The sequence below is a fragment of the Oncorhynchus clarkii genome, chromosome 31, assembly GCF_045791955.1.
Source record: "Oncorhynchus clarkii lewisi isolate Uvic-CL-2024 chromosome 31, UVic_Ocla_1.0, whole genome shotgun sequence".
NCBI classification, from domain to species: Eukaryota; Metazoa; Chordata; class Actinopteri; order Salmoniformes; family Salmonidae; genus Oncorhynchus; species Oncorhynchus clarkii.
Genome location: NC_092177.1, coordinates 23,825,121 through 23,837,620, shown reverse-complemented (window position 1 = coordinate 23,837,620; position 12,500 = coordinate 23,825,121). Strand labels below are relative to the sequence as shown.

At 43.9% G+C, this 12,500-nt stretch overlaps 1 protein-coding gene across 3 annotated transcripts in view; it reads left to right on the top strand.

Annotated features, from left to right (window-relative positions):
• Positions 1-12,500, top strand: part of LOC139390754 (ras-GEF domain-containing family member 1C-like) — a 39,847-nt gene that overhangs the window by 26,955 nt on the left and 392 nt on the right. For 2 of the 3 annotated variants that reach the window (XM_071138103.1, XM_071138102.1), the window contains exons 3-13: positions 1-25; positions 140-277; positions 5,181-5,405; positions 6,848-6,922; positions 8,762-8,863; positions 9,374-9,476; positions 9,554-9,633; positions 11,233-11,328; positions 11,429-11,524; positions 11,730-11,853; positions 11,964-12,036. The exon at positions 1-25 is cut by the window's left edge and continues 98 nt beyond it. In XM_071138103.1, the coding sequence (XP_070994204.1) occupies positions 1-25; positions 140-277; positions 5,181-5,405; positions 6,848-6,922; positions 8,762-8,863; positions 9,374-9,476; positions 9,554-9,633; positions 11,233-11,328; positions 11,429-11,524; positions 11,730-11,853; positions 11,964-12,036 (1,137 nt within the window). The remainder of the gene's footprint in view (positions 26-139; positions 278-5,180; positions 5,406-6,847; positions 6,923-8,761; positions 8,864-9,373; positions 9,477-9,553; positions 9,634-11,232; positions 11,329-11,428; positions 11,525-11,729; positions 11,854-11,963; positions 12,037-12,500) is intronic. The other variant, XM_071138104.1, reaches the window with a different exon arrangement.

Here is a 12,500-nt window from a genome sequence, read left to right as displayed (position 1 = left end):
GTTGGACCAGAGTCCACTGGACACGGTCAGCACTGCTTACACACACACACACACACACACACACACACACACACACACACACACACACACACAAACCCAAACTTTCCATCCCAGTGACTCTGACTGTGTCTCCTCACAGGCTAAAGTGAGGAAGTTTGGTCCCAAGATCCTGCAGCTGCTGACTGAGTGGACAGAGACGTTTCCCACAGACTTCAGAGACCAGAAGATGGTGGGCCTTTTCAAAGATATCATCCACAGGATAGCACCCTGTGATGAGGTGAGAGGGAGGGAGGGAGTATGAGAGGCTACCCTCCATACTCTCAGAAAGGAGACTCAGTCGGGTGAAGGGGTGTGGCACTCTGAATGTACAAAACAGTGCAATGTTATGCATTCATCTTCTACTGCATTACAGGAGAGAGCGGGATAGGGGGTGAGAAAAGAGTAGAGAAAGAACGAGAGAGAGAGAGTGAGAGAGAGAGAGAGAGGAGGGAGAGAGAAGAGAGGGAGAAAGAGCGAGAGAGAAGGGAGAGAGCGAGCGAGCGAGAGGACAGAGAGAGAGAGAGAGAGAGAGAGAGGGGAGGGCGAGAGAAGAGAAATAATGAAATAAAGAGAGAGGGAGAGAGAGGAAGGAGAAAGAGAGAGAGCGAAGGAGAGGGAGAGGGGGGCGAGAGAAGAGAGAGAGGAGGGAGAGAGAGAGGGAGAGAGAGAGAGAGAGAGAGAGAGAGAGAGATGGCTCACAACTCCTGCAGCTCTGTCGCACGCTGGGTCTGTCCATAGTCAATGGTAGATTTCGAGGGGACTCCTATGGTAGGTACACATATAGCTCATCCCTTGGCAGTAGTACTGTAGAATACTTTATCACTGACCTCAACCCAGAGTCTCTTAGAGCGTTCACAGTCAGTCCACTAACACCCCTATAAGAAAATAAACAACAATGACAAATAGTTTGATGAAGAATGCAAAAACCTAAGAAATAAAATGATTAACCTATCCAACCAAAAAGATACAGACCCAGAAAACCTGGATCTACGCCTTCACTATGACGAATCACTTACACTATACACTAAAAATACTTGAATCAGTTCTAGAACCCATTATGAGGGACAAACACCAAATTGAAATGGGACAAACACCAAATTGAGACTCCGTGTACAACGTAAAACACCAAATAATGCATGCAGAGCAGAATTAGGCCGATACCCGCTTAATTAACCAAATCCAGAATAGACCCGTAAATTCTACAACCACCTAAAAGGAAGCGATTCCCAAACAAGCCATGAACAAGCCATCACCTACAGAGAGATTAACCTGGAGAAGAGCCCCCTAAGAAAGCTGGTCCTGGGGCTCTGTTCACAAACAGACCCCACAGAGCCCCAGGACAGCAGCCCAATTAGACCCAACCAAATCATGAGAAAACAAAAAGATAATTACTTGTCACATTGGAAAGAATTAACCAAAAAACTGAGCAAACTGGAATGCTATTTGGCCCTAAACAGAGAGTATGCAGTCACAGAATACCTGACCACTATGAATGACCCAAAATTAAGGACATCTTTGACTATGTACAGACTCAGTGAGCATAGTCTTGCTTTTGAGAAAGGTCGCCGTAGGCAGACCTGGCTCTCAAGAGAAGACAGGCTATGTGCACACTGCCCACAAAATTATCAAAATCCAGAAAAGAGACTTTAAATTCTACAACCACCTAAAAGAAAGTGATTCTTCACTTGAGAGGTTAACAGTTGTTTCCCTTTCCAATAAAGCCCTTAAATTGAAATTGAGAGGGAGAGAGAGAGAATAGAAAGAGCAATGAGGGGAGGGGTTCTTGCATTGGCTCTGCAACCTCAAGGAAAGAGAGAAAGAAATGGATGATGATGAAGGATTAGGGGGGCATGGGGATGAGGGGGAGGTAGAGAGGGATGGAAGATGGAGAGCAGGAAGGGGAGGAAGAGCAGGGAGGGGAAGTGGAGTAGGATGAAAGGGGGTGGATGCGAAGAAGGAAGAAGAGGGATGGAGAGAGAGCAAGAGGAGGGTGATGGTGATGAATTTGCAGCTAATTTGCAGCTATTTGTGGTTGCAAAGTGGAGTAGGATGAAAGGGGGTGGATGCGAAGAAGGAAGAAGAGGGATGGAGAGAGAGCAAGAGGAGGGTGATGGTGATGAATTTGCAGCTATTTGTGGTTGCAGAGCAGGGCCCAGGCAGTGTTCTGGCTTCAGGTCATTTATGACACGCTATGGGTGATTTACTGAGACTCGACCTACCGGCCCCAACCACCAGCCTTACAGCCACACAGCTCAGCGGGGGAGGGACACACACACACACACACTGCGGGGAACACAACACACACTCACACACACAGATGAAAAGGGACACATGCTCGCACATGCACGATGGTGTGAAAGAGGAGTGTAAAACTGTGAAGGAGAGGGATGTAGTCTGGAGAGATGATGAGGGTGATGATTATGATGTTGATTGTGATGATGATGGTGATGATGATGAGGAGGAGAATGCTGATGATATTGGGGGTGATGATTGTGATGGTGATGATGATGATGATTGCGGTGATGGTGATAATGATGATTATTTATTTTATTTATTTAAACTTTATCTAACCAGGTAGGCCAGTTGAGAACAAGTTCTAATTTACAACTGCGACCTGGCCAAGATAAAGCAAAGCAGTGCAACAAAAACAACAACACAGAGTTACATATAAACAAAAGTACAGTCAATAACACAATAGAAAAATCTATGTACAGTGTGTGCAAATGTAGAAGAGTAGGGAGGTAGGCAATAAATAGGCCCTAGAGGTGAAAATAATTACAATTTAGCATTAACACTGGAGTGATAGATGTGCAGATGATGATGTGCAAGTAGAGATACTGGGGTGCAAAAGAGCAAGAGGGTCAGTAATAATATGGGGATGAGGTAGTTGGGTGTGCTATTTACAGATTGGCTGTGTACAGGTACAGTGATCGGTAAGCTGCTCTGACAGCTGATGAATAAAGTTAGAGAGGGATATATAAGACTCTAGCTTCAGAGTTTTTTGCAATTCGTTCCAGTCATTGGCAGCGGAGAACTGGAAGGAAAGGCAGCCAAAGGAAGTGTTGGCTTTGGGGATGACCAGTGCAATATACCTGCTGGAGCGCGTGCTACGGGTGGGTGTTGCTATGGTGACCAGTGAGCTGAGATAAGGAGGGGCTTTACCTAGCAGAGACTTATAGATGACCTGGAGCCAGTGGGTTTGGCGACGGATATGTAGTGAGGGCCAGCCAACGAGAGCATACAGGTCGCAGTGGTGGGTAGTATATGGGGCTTTGGTGACAAAACGGATGGCACTGTGAAAGACTACATCCAGTTTGCTGAGTAGAGTGTTGGGGGCTATTTTGTAAATGACATCGCCGAAGTCAATGATCGGTAGGATAGTCAGTTTTACGAGGGTATGTTTGGCAGCATGAGTGAAGGATGCTTTGTTGCGAAATTGGAAGCCAATTTTAGATTTAATTTTGGATTGGAGATGCCTAATATGAGTCTGGAAGGAGAGTTTACAGTCTAACCAGACACCTAGGTATTTGTAGTTGTCCACATATTCTAGGTCAGAACCGTCCAGAGTAGTGATGCTAGTCGGGCGGGAGGGTGCGGGCAGCAATCGGTTGAAGAGCATGCACTTAGTTTTACTTGCATTTAAAAGCAGTTGGAGGCCACGGAATGAGTGTTGTATGGCATTGAAGCTCATTTGGAAGTTTGTTAGCACAGTGTCCAAAGAAGGGCCAGATGTATACAGAATGGTGTCATCTGCATAGAGGTGGATCAGAGAATCACCAGCAGCAAGAGCGACATCATTGATATATACAGAGAAAAGAGTCGGCCCGAGAATTGAACCCTGTGGCACCCCCATAGAGACTGCCAGAGGTCCGGACAACAGGCCTTCCGATTTTACACACTGAACTCTATCTGAGAAGTAGTTGATGAACCAGGCGAGGCAGTCATTTCAGAAGCCAAGGCTATTGAGTCTGCCGATAAGAAAGTGGTGATTGGCCAGGTCGATGAAGACGGCTGCACAGCACTGTCTTTTATCGATGGTGGTTATGATATTGTTTAGGACCTTGAGCGTGGCTGAGGTGCACCCATGACCAGCTCGGAAACCAGATTGCATAGTAGAGAAGGTACGGTGGGATTCAAAATGGTCAGTGATCTGTTTATTAACTTGGCTTTCGAAAACTTTAGAAAGGCAGGGCAAGATGGATATAGGTCTATAACAGTTTGGGTCTAGAGTGTCTCCCCCTTTGAAGAGGGGGATGACCGCGGCAACTTTCCAATCTTTGGGGATCTCAGACCTCAGAAAGATAGGTTGAATAGGCTAGTAATAGGGGTTGCAACCATTTCTGCAGATAATTTTAGAAAGAGAGGGTCCAGATTGTCTAGCTCAGCTGATTTGTAGGGATCCATATTTTGCAGTTCTTTCAGAACATCAGCTTTCTGGATTTGGGTGAAGGAGAAGCGCGGGGGGGGGGGGGGGGTTGCTGCAGGGGGTGCTGAGATGTTGGACGGGGTAGGGGTAGCCAGGTGGAAAGCATGGCCAGCCGTGGAAAAATGATTATTGAAATGATCGTAGATTTATCGGTGGTGACAGTGTTTCCTATCCTCAGTGCAGTGGGCAGCTGGGAGGAGGTGCTCTTATTCTCCATGGACTTTACAGTGTCCCAAACCTTTTTGGAATTAGTGCTACAGGAAGCAAATTTCTGTTTGAACTGACTAACTGACTGAGTATATTGGTTCCTGACTTCCCTGAAAAGTTGCGGGGGCTATTTGATGCTAATGCAGAACGCCACAGGATGTTTTTGTGCTGTTCAAGGGCAGTCAAGTCTGGTGTGAACCAAGGGCTATATCTGTTCTTAGTTCTACATATTTTGAATGGGGAATGCTTATATAAGATGGAGAGGAAAGTGCTTTTGAAGAGCAACCAGGCATCCTCTACTGACGGGATGAGGTCAATATCCTTCCAGGATACACGGAACAGGTCAATTAGAAAGGCCTGCTCGCTGAAGTTTTTTAGGGAGCGTTTGACAGTGGTCGTTATGATGATTGTGGTGATGATGATGAGGAGGGTGAGAATGATAATGATGGTGTTGATCATGATTATTATTAGTTGTCTAATCATTCTAAAGTATATATGTCCTTTCCAGGCGTATTGGAAGACACTGAACCAGGTTTTGCAGACCCTGAACCAGAAGCTGGCAGCCATCGCCCAGGGAGAGGAGAGCATTGTCAAAGTGAATGCCTCCTCAGTCTCCTCAATCTCAGACAAGCTGGTGGGCTTCAAGACCAAGCCTCCACCTATCCAGAAGGATATACTGTCTATCTGCAATGACCCATACACACTGGCACAGCAACTCACCCATGTGGAACTGGTAAGAAGAGTGGTAGGAAGAATGTGAGGAAGGAATGAAAGGAGAGAGAGGAGAGATGAAAGAGAATGAGATAAGGGTGTGATCGAAGGGAGAGATGATGAGAAGAGGAGAGAGGGGGAGGGAAGAGGAAGGCAAACAGGCAAAGACAGAGAAAGACGATGAGAGATAAATGACAATAAGAGAGAGAGGACGCAGAGGGGAGAAAGGAATAGACACAGAAATAAAGTGGAGAATCAAGACAGAGAGAGAAAGAGAGAGAGAGAGATGGAGCACCTAAATCTTCCAAACAAACCAGGGGATATTTAGTTCTAACATTTGCTTGATTAACAGCTGTATTAGCTTTGAATGGTCCTCTGTTAGCTCTAGCCTACAGCTGAGTAACAGGCTTTGAATGGTCCTCTGTTAGCTCTAGCCTACAGCTAATTAACAGGCTTCGAATGGTCCTATGTTAGCTCTAGCCTACAGCTAATTAACAGGCTTTGAATGGTCCTCTGTTAGCTCTAGCCTACAGCTAATTAACAGGCTTTGAATGGTCCTATGTTAGCTCTAGCCTACAGCTAATTAACAGGCTTTGAATGGTCCTCTGTTAGCTCTAGCCTACAGCTAATTAACAGGTTTTGAATGGTCCTATGTTAGCTCTAGCCTACAGCTAATTAACAGGCTAATGGTCCTATGTTAGCTCTAGCCTACAGCTAATTAACAGGCTTTGAATGGTCCTCTGTTAGCTCTAGCCTACAGCTGAGTAACAGGCTTTGAATGGTCCTCTGTTAGCTCTAGGGCCATCCTCCATAGGCCTGAGTAAGCGTGTATTCTGGTCTGAAAAGCGTGACATCATCTCAAAGTCAGTGGTTTGCCTGGTGACTTTAAGGGAATACATCCACAGTTGATGTATGTGACCTGACAGCTTTACACACACACACACACACGCACGCACGCACGCACGCACGCACACACACACACACACACACACACACACACACACACACACACACACACACACACACACACACACACACACACACACACACACACACACACACACACAGACACACACACACACACACAGGGTGAGGGAAGGGGAAGCGGCTTACTTTGGGCTCCCACTAAATGTTGGGACAGATTTGTGAAACACAGACACCACTCATCTCTTGGCTGCATTCCTTTCAGAGTTTGGGTCAATCTGTGGGTGAAGATGTACTGTAGCTGTGGGTGATTATCTTTGTTGATATAACAACAGTGACATAGTATGTGTGCTTTCTTATGTTTGTGTATTTTTGATTTGCGTTGCTTAGCCTGTGCATACCAGGGGTCAGCTGTTGCTTCAATGGAATGTGCGATTTCTCAATGATTCATGACTTCCTGTATTGCTTGGCTTCTATTACTGAGATGAATCTAGTTAATATGCACGGCCATTTAGCTCTACTCTGCTCTCTCTGTTTCAGGAACATCTCAGTTATATCGGTCCTGAGGAGTTTGTCCAAGCCTTTGTTCAGAAAGACCCACTAGATAGCACTCAGGTATAGTATAATATACTGCATATCAAAACATTTTCAGTGGGAATAACATTATAGTACACCGTTGTGTAAATAATTTGTTTACTTTTTTAAAAGAGAAAAAGAGAGAGAGAGAGAGAGTGAGAGAGAGAGAGAGGGAGAAGAGAGACAGAGAGAATGACAGAGAGGACAGAGCGAGAGAGAGAGAGAGAGAGAGAAAGAGAGAGAGAGAGAGACAGAGAGAGAGAGACAGAGAATGACAGAGAGAGAGAGAGAGAGAGAGAGAGAGAGAGAGAGAGGCAGGGAGAGAGAGACAGAGAGAGAGAGAATGACAGAGAGAATGACAGAGAGAAGACAGAGCGAGAGAGAGAGAGAGAGAGAAGAGAGACAGGGAGAGAGAGACAGAGAGAATGACAGAGAGAAGACAGAGCGAGAGAGAGAGAGAGAAGAGAGACAGAGAGAATGACAGAGAGAAGACAGAGCGAGAGAGAGAGAGAGAGAGAGAGAGAGAGAGAGAGAAGAGAGACAGGGGGAGAGAGAATGACAGAGAGACAAGACAGAGCGAGAGAGCGAGACAGAGAGAGAGAAGAGAGACAGGGGGAGAGAGAATGACAGAGAAACAAGACAGAGAGAGAGAGAGAGAGATTAAGATTTGGCTAAAAATACTTGAATCAGTCATGGAGCCCATTGCCCTTTATGGTTGTGAGGTCTGGGGTCCGCTCACCAACCAAGACTTCACAAAATGGGACAAACACCAAATTGAGACTCTGCACGCAGAATTCTGCAAAAATATCCTCTGTGTACAATGTAGAACACCAAATAATGCATGCAGAGCAGAATTAGGCCGATACCCACTAATTATCAAAATCCAGAAAAGAGCCGTTAAATTCTATAACCACCTAAAAGGAAGCGATTCCCAAACCTTCCATAACAAAGCCATCACCTACAGAGAGATGAACCTGGAGAAGAGTCCCCTAAGCAAGCTGGTCCCCTAAGCAAGCTGGTCCTGGGGCTCTGTTCACAAACACAAACACACCCTACAGAGCCCCAGGACAACAGCACAATTAGACCCAACCAAATCATGAGAAAACAAAAAGATAATTACTTGACACATTGGAAAGAATTAACAAAAAAACAGAGCAAACTAGAATGCTATTTGGCCCTACACAGAGAGTACACAGCGGCGGAATACCTGACCACTGTGACTGACCCAAAATTAAGGAAAGCTTTGACTATGTACAGACTCAGTGAGCATAGCCTTGCTATTGAGAAAGGCCGCCGTAGGCAGACATGGCTCTCAAGAGAAGACAGGCTATGTGCTCACTGCCCACAAAATGAGGTGGAAACTGAGCTGCACTTCCTAACCTCCTGCCCAATGTATGACCATATTAGAGACACATATTTCCCTCAGATTACACAGATCCACAAAGAATTCGAAAACAAATCCAATTTTGAAAAATTCCACAGTGTGCCATCACAGCAGCAAGATTTGTGACCTGTTGCCACGAGAAAAGGGCAACCAGTGAAAAACAAACACCATTGTAAATACAACCCATATTTATGCTTATTTATTTTATCTTGTGTCCTTTAACCATTTGTACATTGTTAAAACACTGTATATATATAATGACATTTGTAATGTCTTTATTGTTTTGAAACTTCTGTATGTGTAATGTTTACTGTTAATTTTTATTGTTTTTCACTTTATATATTCACTTTATGTATTATCTACCTCACTTGCTTTGGCAATGTTAACACATGTTTCCCATGCCAATAAAGCCCTTGAATTGAATTGAATTGAATTGAATTGAGAGAGAGGCCCTGTCTGGTCCTGATTTGCAGTATTCTGTGTTTGTGTCCCAGCAGCCGTGTTTCAGTGAGCAGAAGAAGAAGACCACTAACCTGGAGGCTTATGTCAGGTGGTTCAACAGGCTGTGCTACCTGGTAGCTACTGAGATCTGTATGGTAAATGATTTCATGTTATTCGCTTCGTTCTGGTCCCGTATTGCTCATTTGGTAGAGCATGGTATTTATGATGTAAGCGCTGTGTGTTTGATTCCCGTGGCCACCCATACGTAAGCATGTATGCATGCATGACTGTAAGTCCCTTCGGATAAAAACGTCTGCTAAATGGCATGTATTATGCTATATTATATTATGCTTGTCTTTCCTCACTGAGGTTGATGATTCATTCATGGTTCTTTAGTGTCACCTGCTGGCCATGTAACATTACTACACTCCTCTACCCTTTTGTGAGGCATTGATACTTTCTTCCCAGACCAGGGCCTGTATCCACAAAGCGTCTCAGAGTGATGATCTAGGATCAGGTCCCAACCTCTCCATATAATCCTATTCATTATGATCTAAAAGGCAAAACTGATACTAGATACGGGCCCTGGGACAAATACTGTATTATTTTGCATGTCATTTACATCCATTATATCCTACTAGCAGCCTGTGTCTATCTCCTCTCAGCCTGCTAAGAAGAAACAGAGAGCCCAGGTGATTGAGTTCTTCATCGACGTGGCCAGAGAGTGCTTCAACATTGGCAATTTCAACTCCCTCATGGCCATCATCTGTGAGTACATCATACATGACCCAAATACTACTATATTTGGCAAAACACCGATATTTAACTTGTGTCTGCTCCTCTAGCTGGTATGAATATGAGTCCTGTGTCTCGGTTGAAGAAGACATGGGGTAAAGCCAAGACTGCCAAGTTCTTCATCCTGGAGGTAAGGCTAGCCAACCAGCACAGCCTTATATATACCTTGTTAGAATTTGTATGATTTCATTGTTGTTATTATTATTAAACAGTAGTTGTTAAAGTTAATTGTTCATTGGTTTGGGATGAATTGTTAAACTCATCCCAAACCATCTCAAGGTGTGTTTTGGGTCACTGTCCTGTTGAAAAACAATTGATAGTCCCACTAAGCACAAACCAGATGGGTTGGCGTATCGCTGCAGAATGCTGTGGTAGGTAGCCATGCTGTTAAAGTGTGCCTTGAATTCTAAATACCAGCAAAGCACCCCCACACCATCACACCTCCTCATCCATGCTTCACGGTGGGAACCACACATGCAGAGATTCCCGTTACCCTACTCTGCGTCTCACAACGGCATGGCGGTTGGAAACAAAAATCTACAATTTAGACTCATCAGATCAAAGGACAGATTTCCACCGGTATAATGTCCATTGCTCATGTTTCTTGGCCCAAGAAAGTCTCTTCTTATTATTGGTGTCCTTTAGTAGTGGTTTCTTTGCAGCAATTCGTCCATGTAGCAGAGGTAACTCTAATGAACTTATCCTCTGTAGCAGAGGTAACTCTAATGAACTTATCCTCTGTAGCAGAGGTAACTCTAATGAACTTATCCTCTGTAGCAGAGGTAACTCTAATTAACTTATCCTCTGTAGCAGAGGTAACTCTAATGAACTTATCCTCTGTAGCAGAGGTAACTCTAATGAACTTATCCTCTGTAGCAGAGGTAACTCTAATGAACTTATCCTCTGTAGCAGAGGTAACTCTAATGAACTTATCCTCTGTAGCAGAGGTAACTCTAATGAACTTATCCTCTGTAGCAGAGGTAACTCTATTGAACTTATCCTCTGTAGCAGAGGTAACTCTAATGAACTTATCCTCTGTAGCAGAGGTAACTCTGATGAACTTATCCTCTGTAGCAGAGGTAACTCTATTGAACTTATCCTCTGTAGCAGAGGTAACTCTAATGAACTTATCCTCTGTAGCAGAGGTAACTCTAATGAACTTATCCTCTGTAGCAGAGGTAACTCTAATGAACTTATCCTCTGTAGCAGAGGTAACTCTAATGAACTTATCCTCTGTAGCAGAGGTAACTCTGATGAACTTATCCTCTGTAGCAGAGGTAACTCTATTGAACTTATCCTCTGTAGCAGAGGTAACTCTAATGAACTTATCCTCTGTAGCAGAGGTAACTCTAATTAACTTATCCTCTGTAGCAGAGTAACTCTAATGAACTTATCCACTGTAGCAGAGGTAAATCTAATGAACGTATCCTCTGTAGCAGAGGTAACTCTAATGAACTTATCCTCTGTAGCAGAGGTAACTCTGGGTCTTCCATTCCTTTGGCGGTCCTCATGATAGCCCCTGTATATAGCCTCATTATTGTTATTTTATTGTCTTTTTTTACTTTAATTGATTTAGTAAATATTTTCTTTTCTCTACTTTCTTAAAACTGCATTGTTGGTTAAGGGCTTGTAAGTAAGCATTTCATGGTAAGGTCTGTTGTATTTGGCGCATGTGACAATTACATTTTTATTTCATTTGACTAATAAACGATTTTATTTTACTATACAGCATCAGATGGACCCTACTGGAAACTTCTACAACTACAGAACAGCACTTAGGGGAGCCGTCCACAGGTCCCAGACAGCTAATAGCATCAGGGAGAAGGTACAGGCCATCATTCACTTTGTAACTATCCTTACCTGACCCCTACTCATGCACTGAAACCAAGGACACACATCATTAACTCTCTCTCTCTTTTGCTTAGATTGTGATTCCCTTCTTCAGCCTACTGATCAAAGACATATACTTCCTGAATGAGGGATGTGCCAACCGCTTGCCCAATGGTCATGTACATTTTGCGGTAAGGCTGAAAAGTTCATAGTGATACATACAAATGTGGATTGTACTCTCTCAATTCAATTCAAATGGCTTTATTGGTATGGTAGATATGTTTACATTGCCAAAGCAATCTCTCTCTCTCTCTCTCTCTCTCTCTCTCGTCTCTCTCTCTCTCTCTCTCTCTCTCTCTCTCTCTCACTCTCTCTGCTTTTTGATTTTGTTTTCAGAAATTTGTGGAATTGGCTCGCCAGGTGGGAGAGTTTATGACGTGGAAACAGATAGAGTGTCCGTTTGAGACAGACAGGAGCATCCTCCACTACCTCCACACTGCTCCCATCTTCAGTGAGGACGGTAAGACACGGTCTCACCTAACATGAGCCTTGAAGTAGAAACATTTAATCACACATTACAGTTAAACATTATAGTCACATATCATATTTCTTTCTTTCTTTCATCCCTAGGCCTCTACCTGGCATCCTATGAGAGTGAGAGCCCAGAGAACCAGGTGGAGAAGGACAGGTGGAAAGCACTCAGGTATGACAGATATCAGTGATGTAACATAATGAGTCAGTGATGTAGCCTAATGAGTCAGTGATGTAACCTAATGAGTCAGTGATGTAATCTAATGAGTCAGTGATGTAATCTAATGAGTCAGTGATGTAATCTAATGAGTCAGTGATGTAGCCTAATGAGTCAGTGATGTAACCTAATGAGTCAGTGATGTAACCTAATGAGTCAGTGATGTAACCTAATGAGTCAGTGATGTAACCTAATGAGTCAGTGATGTAACCTAATGAGTCAGTGATGTAGCCTAATGAGTCAGTGATGTAACCTAAAGAGTCAGTGATGTAATCTAATGAGTCAGTGATGTAACCTAATGAGTCAGTGATGTAACCTAATGAGTCAGTGATGTAATCTAATGAGTCAGTGATGTAGTCTAATGAGTCAGTGATGTAACCTAATGAGTCAGTGATGTAACCTAATGAGTCAGTGATGTA